The sequence below is a fragment of the Mobula hypostoma genome, chromosome 7, assembly GCF_963921235.1.
Source record: "Mobula hypostoma chromosome 7, sMobHyp1.1, whole genome shotgun sequence".
Taxonomy (NCBI): Eukaryota; Metazoa; Chordata; class Chondrichthyes; order Myliobatiformes; family Myliobatidae; genus Mobula; species Mobula hypostoma.
Window position 1 is genome coordinate 38,874,826 of NC_086103.1, and position 14,178 is coordinate 38,889,003.

At 40.7% G+C, this 14,178-nt stretch overlaps 1 protein-coding gene across 1 annotated transcript in view; it reads right to left on the reverse strand.

The window, feature by feature from the left end:
- Positions 1-14,178, reverse strand: part of LOC134348887 (cyclin-dependent kinase-like 2) — a 72,004-nt gene that overhangs the window by 28,151 nt on the left and 29,675 nt on the right. The window contains 3 exon segments of the mRNA XM_063052682.1: positions 8,319-8,387; positions 9,838-9,907; positions 13,638-14,026. Coding sequence (XP_062908752.1) covers positions 8,319-8,387; positions 9,838-9,907; positions 13,638-14,026 — 528 coding nt within the window.

Here is a 14,178-nt window from a genome sequence, read left to right on the forward strand (position 1 = left end):
GATACAGAGAGAGATGATGAGAATTAAACTAAGGGAATTGGGGGTGCAGGAATTCACATTTAAAGGGTTGCTGGGCATGGGTGAGAGAGAGCACAGGTTAGGGTATTTTTAGCTTTCTTAAGGGGTACAGGGGTTTTTCATAGGATATGACGGATAAACAGGAATAGGGTACTAGGATGGCCAAAGATGGGAGGATAAAGTGTAGGTTAGGGTATGTGTGTGTGTGTGTCTGTGTCTGTGTGTGTGTGATTGGGTGAAGGGATTTAGAATGTACGTCTATTGCACACTCCGGAGCAGAAGGTGGCGGTAATGCACCACTAAGCTGGGTGCCAACTACCGTAAAACAAGACAGAGACAGACAGACAGACAAAGAGGCTCAGTTGTTCTTCATCAGAATGGGGGAAGAAATGTGGTCTTGCACTTCATTGTTTACCTGCAGTACACTCCCTCCATAGTTGTTAACTTGCTGCATTCTGGTATTCGTTACCCCAATGCTCTATGTAATGATCTGATCTGTATGAACAGTATGGGGTGTATGGGGTGTCAGGGAGGGGTAGCACCTCTGGTGGGGGGACATGTCGCATCCTTTTCAAGGCGGTTAGTCCACCTTTGGTCCCCACCTGGCACTCAGCTCTCACCTGTGGCTCCTCATAGCTGTTTGCATGCGACAGCGGCCACACCCCGGGCAACGGCTTCGACAAGCCGGCTAAACCAGGTGAGGGTAGCCGACGGGTCTCAAACCCTCGGTGAGATAGGAAGTTGTCTATCCCAGCATGTGAAGACAGACTCCGGCGGATTGAGCGGACGAGACCAATGGAAGTTCCAACAGTCAAGAAGGCGGTCTCTGCAAGCATCGTGGAACATGTAGAGCAGGACAAGACACAGAAGACGTCCTGGTCATCCACTGCGCCTAGTCCCATCTCCAGCTGTCTCGACTCTGTCTTGCCACTGGATCCAGATGGGAATTGGGAAGAGAGAGTGAGGCTGACGCTGCGCAACTCTCCCTCACTTAAACCCAAATCACGCGCTAGTCCCAACACCATCATTATGGTGTCGAGGTCCTCATCGACGTCAACGATGGACGAACAACCATGAATAGTATTCAAGATTAGTTTTTCCACAAGTGACAATAATAAACCTATTCCAATTATAATTCCAATTGATATAAATGATTCCATGCAAGAAATGGTTAGTAAGTTTGCAGGTGACACTAAAATAAGTGGCATTGTAGATAGCGCAGAAGGTAATGAAAAAATTGCAGAGGAGTGTCTTGATCAGCTAGGTGTGTGGGCTGAGGATTAACAATTGGATTTCAATCCAGGTATTGCATTTTGGGAGGTCAAACTTTTACAGTGAGTGGTAGGGCCTTGGGGAGTTTTATGGAACACTGGGACATAAGACTAAGTGGGCCTGAGTTACAAGAAGAGGTTGCATAGACATTATTCCCTGGAATGTAGGAGATTGAGCAGCGACCTGATAAAGTTTCCAAGATCATTAGGGGTATAGACAGGGTGAAATACATAATTTTTATCCCAGGGAAGGGATGCTAATGACAAGAGGGCTTGGGTTTCAGAAGCTGAGAGATTTGAAAGGAACGTCACGGGCAGCTTCTTCGTGCAGAGGGTGGTATGTACTTGGAATGAGCTGCCGGAAATAGTGTTTGAGACAGACTCATGAGCAACATTTAAAAGTCATCTAGATAAGTACATGGACATGTGGTTGAGAGCATCAGGCCAAATGCAGGCAGATGGGAGATCAGCTTGCTAGGCATCACAGTCGGCGTGGACAAGTTGGGTTGAAGGGCCATTTTCTATGCTGCATTGCTCTATAGGGCTGCCCCTGTATTGGAGATACCAGATACAGATTGTGTTCAGTTATCAGGGCTGATTCATTTACTTCAGTTCCCCATCCTATGTCACTCTGGTTTATGGTTTCCCTCACTGGCAAAGTGAGACCCAGCACAAAACCTGTGGAGCAGCACCTCATCTTTTGTCTGAACACATTGCACCCTTCTGGACTCAGCACTGAATAACACAACTTTGGGTAACATTGATTTTCCAGTCTGTATCAGTCATCCGTCAGTGTTATTAACTCAAATTCTTTTACCTGCCCTCCTTTTTTAAAAACCTCTGTAGGGTATGCCCGGCTGCCCCGCTGGACCCATCCTCCTGCTCTGCATTTTGCAATTCCAACATTCTTTAGTCTATGTTCTCACTGTTCACTCATTGACCAGATAACCTTGTCTACAGCTTGGCTTTAATCCATCAGAGATATGCCCTCCACCAGACTCCTTGCTGTTTTGCAAGCTTCCTTTTGTCTCCTATTTACATCTCTTTCTCTTCCCACAGCCGTGGCCTAAATGAAAGGAGTATTTCCAGTATTCTCTCTTATGGTTGTAATATGATAAAAGTTCCTTCCCCACCCCACCTCCAACGATAAGCCCCTTCTTCCACCTTCTTCCTGTTCCATGATTTTCATGACCAAAGCAGATGGTTCTTGACGAAGTCTCAGACCTGAAACATCAACTTTGTTTTCTCTTTCCACATATGCTAACCTGCTCAGTTTTTAGACCATAAGACATAGGAGCAGAATTAGGCCATCTGGCCCATCGAGTCTGCCCCACCATTCAATCACGGCTGATCCTTTTTTTCCTCCTCCTCAGCCCGAGTTCCTGGCCTTCTCCTCATAACCTTTGATGCCACGTCCAATCAAGAACCTATCAGTCTCTGCCTTAAATACACCCAACGACCTGGCCTCCACAGCTGCATGTGGCAACAAATCCCACAAATTCACCACCCTTTGGCTAAAGAAATTTCTCCGCATCTCTGTTTTGAAAGGGCACCCTTCTATCCTGAGGCTCTGCCCTTGTGTCCTAGACTCTCCCACCATGGGAAACATCCTTTCCACATCTACTCTGTCTAGGCCTTACAACATTCAAAAGGTTTCAATGAGATCCCCCCTCATCCTTCTAAATTCCAGCGAGTACAGACCCAGAGCCATTACATGTTCCTTGTATGATAACCCTTTCATTCCTGGAATCACCCTTTGGACCCTCTCCATTTCCAACATTTTCAGTTTATATGATAAAAGTTTTCCACAACCTGTGTTCGCTGACTAATACTATGCAGAAAATAACCACTAGAGGTAGATATTTTCTCATCCTCCCTCTAGGAGAACAGTGATCAGTTGAAGTTCAGTCACTTAGCAAGATGATTTTTAAGGGCATTGAGTGATGGAGTTATTGTTTGTGTAATATACCATGTGAGAGTGAGGGTGGGACAGAACCTGCTTCAATCTGAACACCTATTCAGTTTAAAATATGCTCACTTCCTGAAATAAGCAAGGTTGCCTTATGAGGAATGGGTTGACAGGTTAAGCTTGCAACCTCTGTAAATGGGAAGACTGAAATGGGACTTGATTGAAGTATATAAGATCCTGAGAGGTCTTAACAGGATTGATGTACTGAGAATGTTTCTTCCTGCAGTAAAATCTAGAACTAGGAGTCACTGATTACGTATTTAAGAAGTGAGGTGAAACTTCTTCTCTCATTTGTGAATTTTCGAAACTCACTTCTTCAAAGGGTAACAAAGAGGCCTTAGAGTATTTTTTGAAGGCAGAGGTGATAGGTTCCTGATAAGCAAGAGGGATAAAGGTAAGACTGGAATGCAGTGCTGAAGTTAGAATCAAATCAACCATGACCTTAGCGAATGGTGTAGCAGGCCTGTACGTATTAGCAGACTTGTCAATGATTGACTTGAACATAGAACATAGAATAGTACAGCACATTACAGGCCCTTCGGCCCACAATGTTGTGCCAACCCTCAAACCCTGCCTCCCATATAACCCCCCCACCTTAAATTCCTCCATATACCTGTCTAGTAGTCTCTTAAACTTCACTAGTGTATCTGCCTCGTGGAGAAAAGGTCAATGCGTTCTACAGGGCTGGACTTTGCTGCCAGGTCACCAGTCTGGCTCCAGTTTACAGAAGTGAAGGTTGCAGCATTTTTAGTTAAAGGGTGCTTTAAAATACTTCTGCCAGGGTTTCAGCACAAGTAGGGGAGGGCCCCAAGACAAGGCCTAGTTTAAAGAGGCTGAAAGAGAAGGACTTCAGTCAGGTGAATCCAGTTTTACAAGAACAATGTATCTTGAGGCAAAGATGATGAGAGCAAGTGGCCAAAAGTTCAAATTCCAAAGAAAGTTTATTATCAAAGTACGTATAAGTGGCGATATACAACCCAGAGACTCAGGTTCTTCTGGTCAATCACAGTAAACACAAAAAACACAATAGAATCAATGAAAGGACACACCCAACAGAATAGACAACAAGCAATGTGCAAATAAATACAACAGACTGTGCAAATACAAAAAGAAAGAGAAGAAAGTAATAATAATGCTAAGAGATTAGTCACCAGCTCAATACAGAGCTCCAGCCAGCCTGGAGTTTAATGTCACAGTGGTCATTGATATTTTCTCAATCTAAGTAGTAGATGATATTGTATATTTCGCAGCCCAAAGCTTCATTTGAGATGTAACAGGACTGTCTACTCAAAGAGAGGGGAATCTTGAGCAGAGAAATCCTAATAAATCAGCCCTCCATGTGTACCTCGATTACAAATTTCCTCAAGGTACAGGGAGAGATAGACTGTACATCCTGTGATGCTCTGAGCTATGACACTTTGCTGTTCAACTATTAACACAATCATCACCATGAACGTGCAGAAAGATTGTAACATGACCAGAAGTTGAGAATCTTGGATGATTCATTCATTTAGGACCGAGCTTAGCCCATTTTAACCACTACGTCAACTGAATAGCCTCTTGGAGCACAAGGGCTATTTACTTTATCTCTGTTTCTTAATTCCTGTTCAGTCCTCTGGACGTGTTGGAGAGCACAATTATAGTGTTCATAGTCACTGTTAATGTCCTGGAGACTGCAATTGGGGTTGTCAAAATGAGATTTCAATTGCTATACTCATGAGTGGTGGCCCAGAAAGTCTTTGCATACCATCCTTAAGGAGAAGCAGAAGAACAAAGGCCTTACTGAAGTCCATATAGACAACATCCACCGTTTTATCCTCGTCAACTTTCTTAGTAACCTCATCAAAAAATTCGATAAGATTTGTCAAACATGACCTTCCACGCACAAATCCATGTTGACTGTTCCTAATCAGACCCTGTCTATCCAGAAAATTATATATAACATCTCTAAGAATACTTTCCATCAATTTACCCACCACTGACGTCAAACTCCCAGGCCGATAATTGCCAGGTTTACTCTTAGAACCCTTTTTAAACAATGGAACCACATGATAAGGAACAGTCAACATGGATTTGTGCGTGGAAGGTCATGTTTGACAATCTTATTGAATTTTTTGATGAGGTCACTAAGAAAGTTGGCAAGGGTAAAATGGTGGATATTGTCTATATGGACTTCAGTAAGGCCTTTGACAAGGTTCCACACGGAAGGTTAATTAGGAAGGTTCAATCGTTAGGCATTAATATCGAAGTAGTAAAATGGATTCAGCAGTGGCTAGATGGGCGACGCCAGAGAGTAGTGGTGGATAACTGTGTGTCAGATTGGAGGATGGTGTGTAGCGGTGTGCCTCAGGGATCTGTACTGGGTCCAATGTTGTTTGTAATATATATTAATGATCTAGATGATGGGGTGGTAAATTGGATTAGTAAGTATGCAGATGATACTAAGATAGGTGGTGTTGTGGATGATGAGGTAGGTTTTCAAAACTTGCAGAGAGATTTAGGACAGTTAGAAGAGTGGGCTGAAAGATGGCAGATGGAGTTTAATGCTGAAAAATGTGAGGTGCTACATTTTGGTAGAACTAATCAAAATAGGACATACATGGTAAATGGTAGGGCATTAAAGAATGCTTTAGAACAGAGGGATCGAGGAATAATGGTGCATAGTTCCCTGAAGATGGAATCTCATGTGGATAGGGTGGTGAAGAAAGCTTTTGGTTTGCTGGCCTTTATTAATCAGAGCATTGAGTATAGGATGTAATGTTGAATTTGTATAAGGCATTGGTAAGGCCAAATCTGAAGTATTGTGTACAGTTCTGGTCACCGAATTATAGGAAGGATGTCAATAAAATTGAGAGAGTACAGAGGAGGTTCACTAAAATGTTGCCTGGGTTTCATCTCCTAAGTTACAGAGAAAGGTTGAACAAGTTAGGTCTTTATTCTTTGGAGCATAGAAGGTTGAGGGGTGACTTGATAGAAGTGTTTAAAATTATGAGGGGGATAGATAGAGTTGACATGGATAGGCTTTTTCCATTAAGAGTGGGGGAGATTCAAACAAGAGGACATGATTTAAGAGTTAAAGGGCAAAAGTTTAGGGGTATCATGAGGGGGAACTTCTTTACTCAGACAGTGGTAGCTGTGTGGAATGAGCTTCCAGCAGAAGTGGTTGAAGCAGGTTCTACGTTGTCATTTAAAGTTAAATTGGATAGATATATGGACAGGAAAGGAATGGAGGGTTATGGGCTGAGTGCAGGTCGTTGGGAATAGGATAGGATAAGAGTTCGGCACGGAATAGAAGGGCCGAGATGGCCTGTTTCTGTGCTGTAATTGTTATATTGTTATATGGTTAACAAAGAATAAGGCAGTCAAGAAGAAAAGAAGATGTCTCTGACATCCTGCCAAGGTATGCTTAATTGATTTGCAGTTCACATGGGAAGCCCCACTTCAGAGAATAAGGTCTCAGAAAAAAAGGAAATCCATGCTTCAAAGTATCAAGAGATTAGGAACATTATATTGTGCGAATGACCACCTCCAGTAAAAGAATACCCGATCATTTCTCCTTAGCATTCGGCAGCATTACTGCTGCCGACATCTCTAGCAAACTCCTAGGGATCATCACTAACCAGAATTAGACCTGCAACCCGTACGTAACTATCTGGCTGCAAGAAAACATCAGAGAGACATATTCTGTAGCAGGGAGTTCGAATTATAACTTTGCAATGAGTTACAACTATTTACAAGACATATCGGCATATCTGAAAAATGTACAGCATTCATTTTGAAGAGCACAGCTCTTAACTGATTCCACACGAAGCGTCCTGTTGTACAGTCATCCCCGTTAATCACTCTGAACATTCACTGTAGACTAGAACAATATTGATTCGATGCCTGTGGCATGAACTGTGCACAAATTAGAATTTGTCAACACATCCCGCACAGCATAAGTAATACCTCTTGATCTCTATCACATAGACAGACAAGGAAAACAATCTTTCGGAAATCTATTAGTCACCTCCAAGTCTGTGCAACTCTTGAAATAATTCTCCTTTATTGTGTGCTAATTCAAATAAACAGTGTGATTGGTACGAGTTATATTCACAAATCATTGCGTTAAATAGATGGCCAAAATACTTTTGGGACTGGCACATGTCCTCCGTGCAACATTCTAGCGCACAGTTCCCACTATGACAGATGTTTCTCCTAGGCTGCAGCTTAGCATACCTGTGTAATAAAACAGCTGGAAACAGAAACTCTGCCATGCTGAGATTCTTGATGCTAACGTGTCCAAGTAGCCTGCCATGTTCAGTCAATATAATCATGCTATCAACGTTTTGTGTTACACAAATAATGGATTGTGCATTTAAAATTAATTAGGTATTGAAGGTTGAGAGCCATAAATACCTCAGTGAGTAAATATAGCAAATGATGTGATATTGAAATACACAGCAAAAAGGTCCTAAGTTTGACCATGAAGTGATTTCACTGCACATTTGTAGGTTTACTTGTGAAATATAACTTGTCAGGGATGAATAATATTGATATTAAGGTACAGTCAGGAGACTATACCTGTAGTTTCCATTTATCTTCAGACTTCATCAGTAAAAATTCAGGTATCTTCTTTAGTTGTCAAATAAACTCTGAAATAAGAGCTGCACACACAAAATGCTGGAGCAACTCAGCAGATCAGGCAGCATCTATGGAACCGAATAAACAGTTGATGTTGCGGGCCACGACCCTTCTTCTCAAAAATTGAGTTTATTCATTTCCAGAGATGCTGCCTGACCTGCTGAGTTCTTCCAGCATTTTGTGTGTGTTGTTTTGGATTCCCAGCATCTGCAGAATCGCTTAAGGTTTTAAACTCTGAAATAATCTGGTTTATTGTATATGCTCATTGTAATTGCTTAAGCCAGTAACTAAAAATTAAATACAAATTTCTCTATTATTGGTAAATAATTAAAGTTGATTAATCATTGTATACATTCACATTTATGCTTTACTTGTTAGTCAACATTTATTGCTTCTGAGAAGGTGGCAGTACGTTATCTTAATCTGCCTTCTTGAACAACTGAAGTCCTTCTCATGAAGGACTTCTTCTATAATGTTCTTGGGCAGGGGGTTCCAGGAATTAGATCCTGCAATAAGGAAGAACCAGCAATACGTATCCACTTCGAAGTGAATCAACAGGTGGTTTTGTTTTCATACAGCTGTTGCCCTTGCTTATCTTGCTTGCTGAGATTTCAGGATTTGGCAAAGCTTAGGAGAGTAACTGCAGAATGTTTTGTATTATCCAAACAGCTACAAGGCTCCAATGGTGGAGTGACAATGTTCAAGATGATGGGTTGGGTACCAATCTAGCTGGATGTTGTGACTTGGGTTAACGGGACTTCCTTGAGAACTGGTGGAGCTCTATTTAGCCAAGGAACTGGCAATCATTCTATCATGCTCCTGATCTATCTTGACAATGTTGGCAAGGCTATTGGATGACAGGAGGTGAGCCACATGTTGCAGGATAACACTCTGTTCTTTTAGTCATACTTCCATGACTTGTCTATTTGAACCTCTGGTCTTTGGTGACTTCCAAGATGTTAATGTATTAACCATCCTACTTCAGGTGCACTGAAGTTCAACATTATAACCTCAAACATATTCATGTCAGAGGAGAGATGAAAATATTGCTATAGCGGCAACATTTAACTAACAGCAGAACAAGGGTCAATGAAAAAATCTTCGCAGTCAGTGCTGTGCACCATTCATATTTGCATTTTTTTTGCTGAAGCAGCTTGCTCTGACCATATTTTATTCAACATGCCAGATGGAAAAATAGTTCTTCGTGGTCATTCCATTCTACTTAATAAAAGCTCAGTCAAAGAAACTCCTTTTATTTAAAAGCAGTAGAGCTTGGAATAATAACTGGCAAGTTATTGCTGGGCTACACTAGTGCTTGGCAATAACTACCCTCCACCAACACAATTTCATCATTGCCTAATTACCAAAACACTCATTTAATTCCATATTTACTATAGTGACTCCACTTACAGTGGTGTAATGAATAATTAAAAGTTACAATATTAAGCGAATTTAACTGTAAATCTAAATTAAGCCAATAAATCTAAAAATGAATTTATCTATGACCCCCTTAATCACCTAAGTAGCAATTTGTGGCCATTGCCCTCGAATGCTATTTTAAGTCTTAACTGAACAAAATATGGCAATAACATCAAAGAGAGGAGACAAGCAGCCTACCCAGACTTTTTGCACAAAATAATGCAATGAGAGTCAGAACAAACAAAAACAAATGCAGTACGTTATTACTAATTATATACAGCAAAATATTTGGAAGCCTCTGGGGTTTATAGACTTCACTTTGAGTCATTGTCCCAAGTGAAAATTAAAGGTTGTTTTCCTGCTGCCAGTTTTAGCAAAATAAAGGTACATCTACATGTCACATTCAAATACTGTTCTATTTATTATTTGTATTATATTAGCTAAAGTGAAATATAGTTTATCTTCTTAAAAATGATTCCTTATGTTAAACAAAAACTACAGTTAAATGATGAATATACACAACATCTAATAACTTACTGGTGCTGGAAGTATTTCAGTCATCTGGTTGCCACAGGGGCTTGATTTTATCTTCACTTTCTCTTGCATCCTACAAAAGTTAAAAATTTATCTTCTCAACAAAAAAGCAATGTAACAATAGTCCCTGCATTAATGATCATCATGCACAGTACCTGGGAACCCATGGTAAAATGAATTAATGATATTTGATCAACTCTGAGAACTAAGTGTCTTTTGACCAGTCATTCAGATTCTCAGGAAGAACTAATTGAAGGCATCAACCCAGTTACAAAAGATACCGGATACTTCACACAAAACTGTTTATTATTTGTAAGATTGCCTGAATGTTTGCAAATGTCCTTACACAGTCATTTACAGCATTATAGGAAACAGAAACATGATGCTGATAGAAAAATTACTTCTCCCTGGTTGAAATAAATGTTATATATTTGGAGCAGAATAGACAGCACATTCATCTGGATCTAAATCTCTTTTGTACTATTGCTGATGCCTCAGATTAAAGTGATCGATCACTTCAGGGTAAAGGTGATCCATCTTCCTAAAATGACATTCCTCATTTAAGAATCTGATATTCAAACACGAGGAATTCTGCAGATGCTGGAAATTCAAGCAACACACATGAAAAATGCTGGTGAACGCAGCAGGCCAGGCAGCATCTACAGGAAGAGGTACAGTCGACGTTTCGGTCGACAGTCGACGGACAAGGAGTTATAGTGAGAAGGACAGAGGGAGAAAAAAAGAGAGAAAAATTTTTAAAATAATAAATAAATAAATAAATAAATAAATAAATAAATAAACAAACAAATAAATAAATAAATAAGGGATGGGGTACAAAGGGGAGGTGAGGCATTAACAGAAGTTAGAGAAGTCAATGTTCATGCCATCAGGTTGGAGGCTACCCAGACAGAATATAAGGTGCTGTTCCTCCAATCTGAGTGTGGCTTCATCTTTACCATAGAGGAGGTCAGTTGAAGCCACACTCGGGTTGGAGGAACAACACCTTATATTCTGTCTGGGTAGCCTCCAACCTGATGGCATGAACATTGACTTCTCTAACTTCTGTTAATGCCCCACCTCCCCTTCGTACCCCATCCCTTATTTATTTATATATTATTATTAATTTTATTTTTTTCTTTTCCCCTTTTTTCCCTCTCTTTTTTCTCCCTCTGTCCCTCTCACTATAACTCCTTGCCCATCCTCTGGGCTTCTGCCCCCACTTTCTTTCTCCCTAGGCCTCCCGTCCCATGATCCTCTCCCTTCTCCAGCCTTGTATCCCTATTGCCAATCACCTGTCCAGCTCTTGGCTCCATCCCTCCCCCTCCTGTCTTCTATCATTTTGAATCTCCCCCTCCCTCTCTCACTTTCAAATCTCTTACTAACTCTTCTTTCGGTTAGTCCTGACAAAGGGTTTCGGCCCAAAACGTCGACTGTACCTCTTTCTATAGATGCTGCCTGCCCTGCTGCATTCACCAGCATTTTTTGTGTGAAATTCAAATACTTGCTTTTTTTTTCCAAAGTCTGTTTTTAAAACAGGCACAATCAACAGACCAGCCTACACAAGAAGTAAATTTGATATATACCAAAACACTACGAACAGCTTTTTGCCAAAAGTGATGAGCAAGAGTGCGCAATATTTTAGTGTTAAATTGTTTTCAGAATCTGGAAACTGGAAGAATGACAAAGAAGCCAAGTGTGGTGTACTCCATCTGATCCTGTAAGTTAACATTTTATACGGTGTCTATAAAAGGTATTCATCCCCCCTTGCAAGATTTCATGTTTTGTTGTTTTACAACATTGAATCACAGTGGATTCAATTTGGCTTTTTTGACACTGATCATCAGAAAAGACTCTTTTGTGTCAAAGTGAAAACAAAGTTTTACAAATTGGTCTAAATTTATTACAATTATTAAACACAAAATGATTGATTGCATAATTACTCACCCCCTTCAAGTCAGTGTTTATTCGATACACCTTTCGCGGCAATTACAGCCTTGTGTCTGTGTGGATCAGTCTTTTCAGTGCTGCACATCTGGACACTACCATTTTTCCCCATTCTTCTTTACTAAACTGCCCAAGGTCTGTCAGATTGCATGGGGATCGAGAATGGACAGCCCTTTTCAAGTCCGGCCACAAATTCTCAACTGATTTGAGGTCTAGACTCTGACTTGGCCACTCCAGGACATTAACTTTGTTGTTTCTAAGCCATTCTTGTGTAGCTTTGGCTTTATGCTTGGAGTTATTGTCTTGATAGAAAACAAATCTTCTCCCAAGTCGCAGTTCTCTTGCAGACTGCATCAGGTTTTCCTCCAGGATTTCCCTGTATTTTGCTGCATTCATTTTACCCTCTATCATCACAAGCCTTCAGCCTTCCAGCCTGCTGCAGTGAATCATCCCCACAGTATGATGCAGCCACCACCATGCTTCACGGTAGGGATGGTGCATTTTTGATGATGTATGGTGTTTGGCTTACACCAAACATAGCATTTAGTCTGATGGCCAAAAAGCTCAATTTAGGTTTCATCAGACCATAGAACCTTCTTCCAGCTGACTTCAGAGTCTCCCACATGCCTTCTGGCAAATTCTAGCTGAGATTTCATGAGAGTTTTTTTTCAACAGTGGCTTTCTCTTTGCCACTCTCTCATAACGTTGCAACTGGTGAAGCACCTGGGCAACAGTTGTATGTGCAATCTCTCCCATCTCAGCCATGGAAGCTTGTAACTCATCTTGAGTTGTCATAGGTCTCTTGGTGGCCTCCCTCACCCGTCGCCTTCTTGCAAGGTGACTCACTTTTTGAGAACGGCCTGCTCTAGGCAGATTTACAGCTGTGCCATATTCTTTCCATTTCTTGATGATTGACTTAACTGTATGCCAAGCAATATTTAGTGACTTGGAAATGTTCTTATATCGGTATCCTGACTTGTGCTTTACAATAACCTTTTCACGGAGTTGCTTGGAGTGTTCTTTTGTCTTCGTGGTGTAGTTTTTGCCAGGATACTGACTCACCAGCCATTGGACCTTCCAGATACAGGTGTATTTTTACTACAAGCAATTGAAACACCTTGACTGCACACAGGTCTCCAAATCAGATCTCCATTTAACTAATTATGTGACTTCTAAAACCAATTGACTGCACCAGTGATAATTTGATGTGTTATATCAAAAGGTGGTGAATACTTATGCAATCAATTATTTTGTGTTTTATATTTGTAATTAATTTAGATCACTTTGTAGAGATCTGTTTTCACTTTGACACAATAGACTTTTTCTGTTGATCAGTGTCAAAAAAGCCAAATTAAATCCATTGTGATTCAATGTTGTAAAACAATAAAACATGAAAACTTCTGGGGGAGGGTGGGATTGAATATTTTTTATACGCATGGTACATGCTTTATAAGCCTTCAAATAAAAAGTAGTGAGAAAAGAATCTTTTGTAAGTTTTCAAATACACGAGATCTATGATATACTGAAATGATAGGATGACTTTTTCCCTTGTGTTCCACTTGCACAGTTCCTTCTCTTCCTGGATCCTCCGCCAGGACCATTGACAAAGAAAAGCAATTACACTGGATACATTGTAATTTTGGTTCTGCTCAGATGCTTCCCACCATGCACATATCAAGCAACAAATTAAACTACTGTAACCTGTAGATAAAGCCTGCAAATTAACAGCTAGATGCATTTTCAACAGAGCATTCATAAAATGTTTCTTAGTGGCAAAGCACAGGCTGACAAGAAAGTCTATTTATGGATTACTCACAATTATACTACAGAGTTTTGTGACATACTTTCCCGATAGCTACCTTGAGTTCAAAATTGATGTTTCATTGGTGTCATTATTGAGATTTTTGTTCGGAGACACAGAAGTGGTTATTCTGGCATGCGTGCCAATGGGAGGGATAGTTGTCACTGGTGTGTTGTTCACACCTTCCCCACCATTGTTCAGATCCTTCAGGGAAGTAACTGCTGGACTTGTGTTACTGCCATTAGTATACCTTCCGTCAGTTCCAGCCATGAGGCTTCCTTCTATTTCTTCAGTTCCTGCAGAAGGATTTCCCAGAGCGTCTTCCTGCGGCTTTGGAGAAGGTTTCCAAACAGCTGGATGATCTACTTGATCAGCCTTTGTTGCTTCTCCTTTCGAGCTAATACGTTTGTACTTCCTGCTTTTAGGCTCCTTATCCTTTATTGTGTCCTATATAAAGAGAAAAGTGTGTTTTGAATGATTAGCATGTGAAAAGTAAGTTAATTTTTTTTTAGATTATGAGGACACGCAGTCCTCTTTTATTGTCATTTAGTAATGCATGCATTAAGAAATGATACAATGTTTTTCCAGAATGATATCAC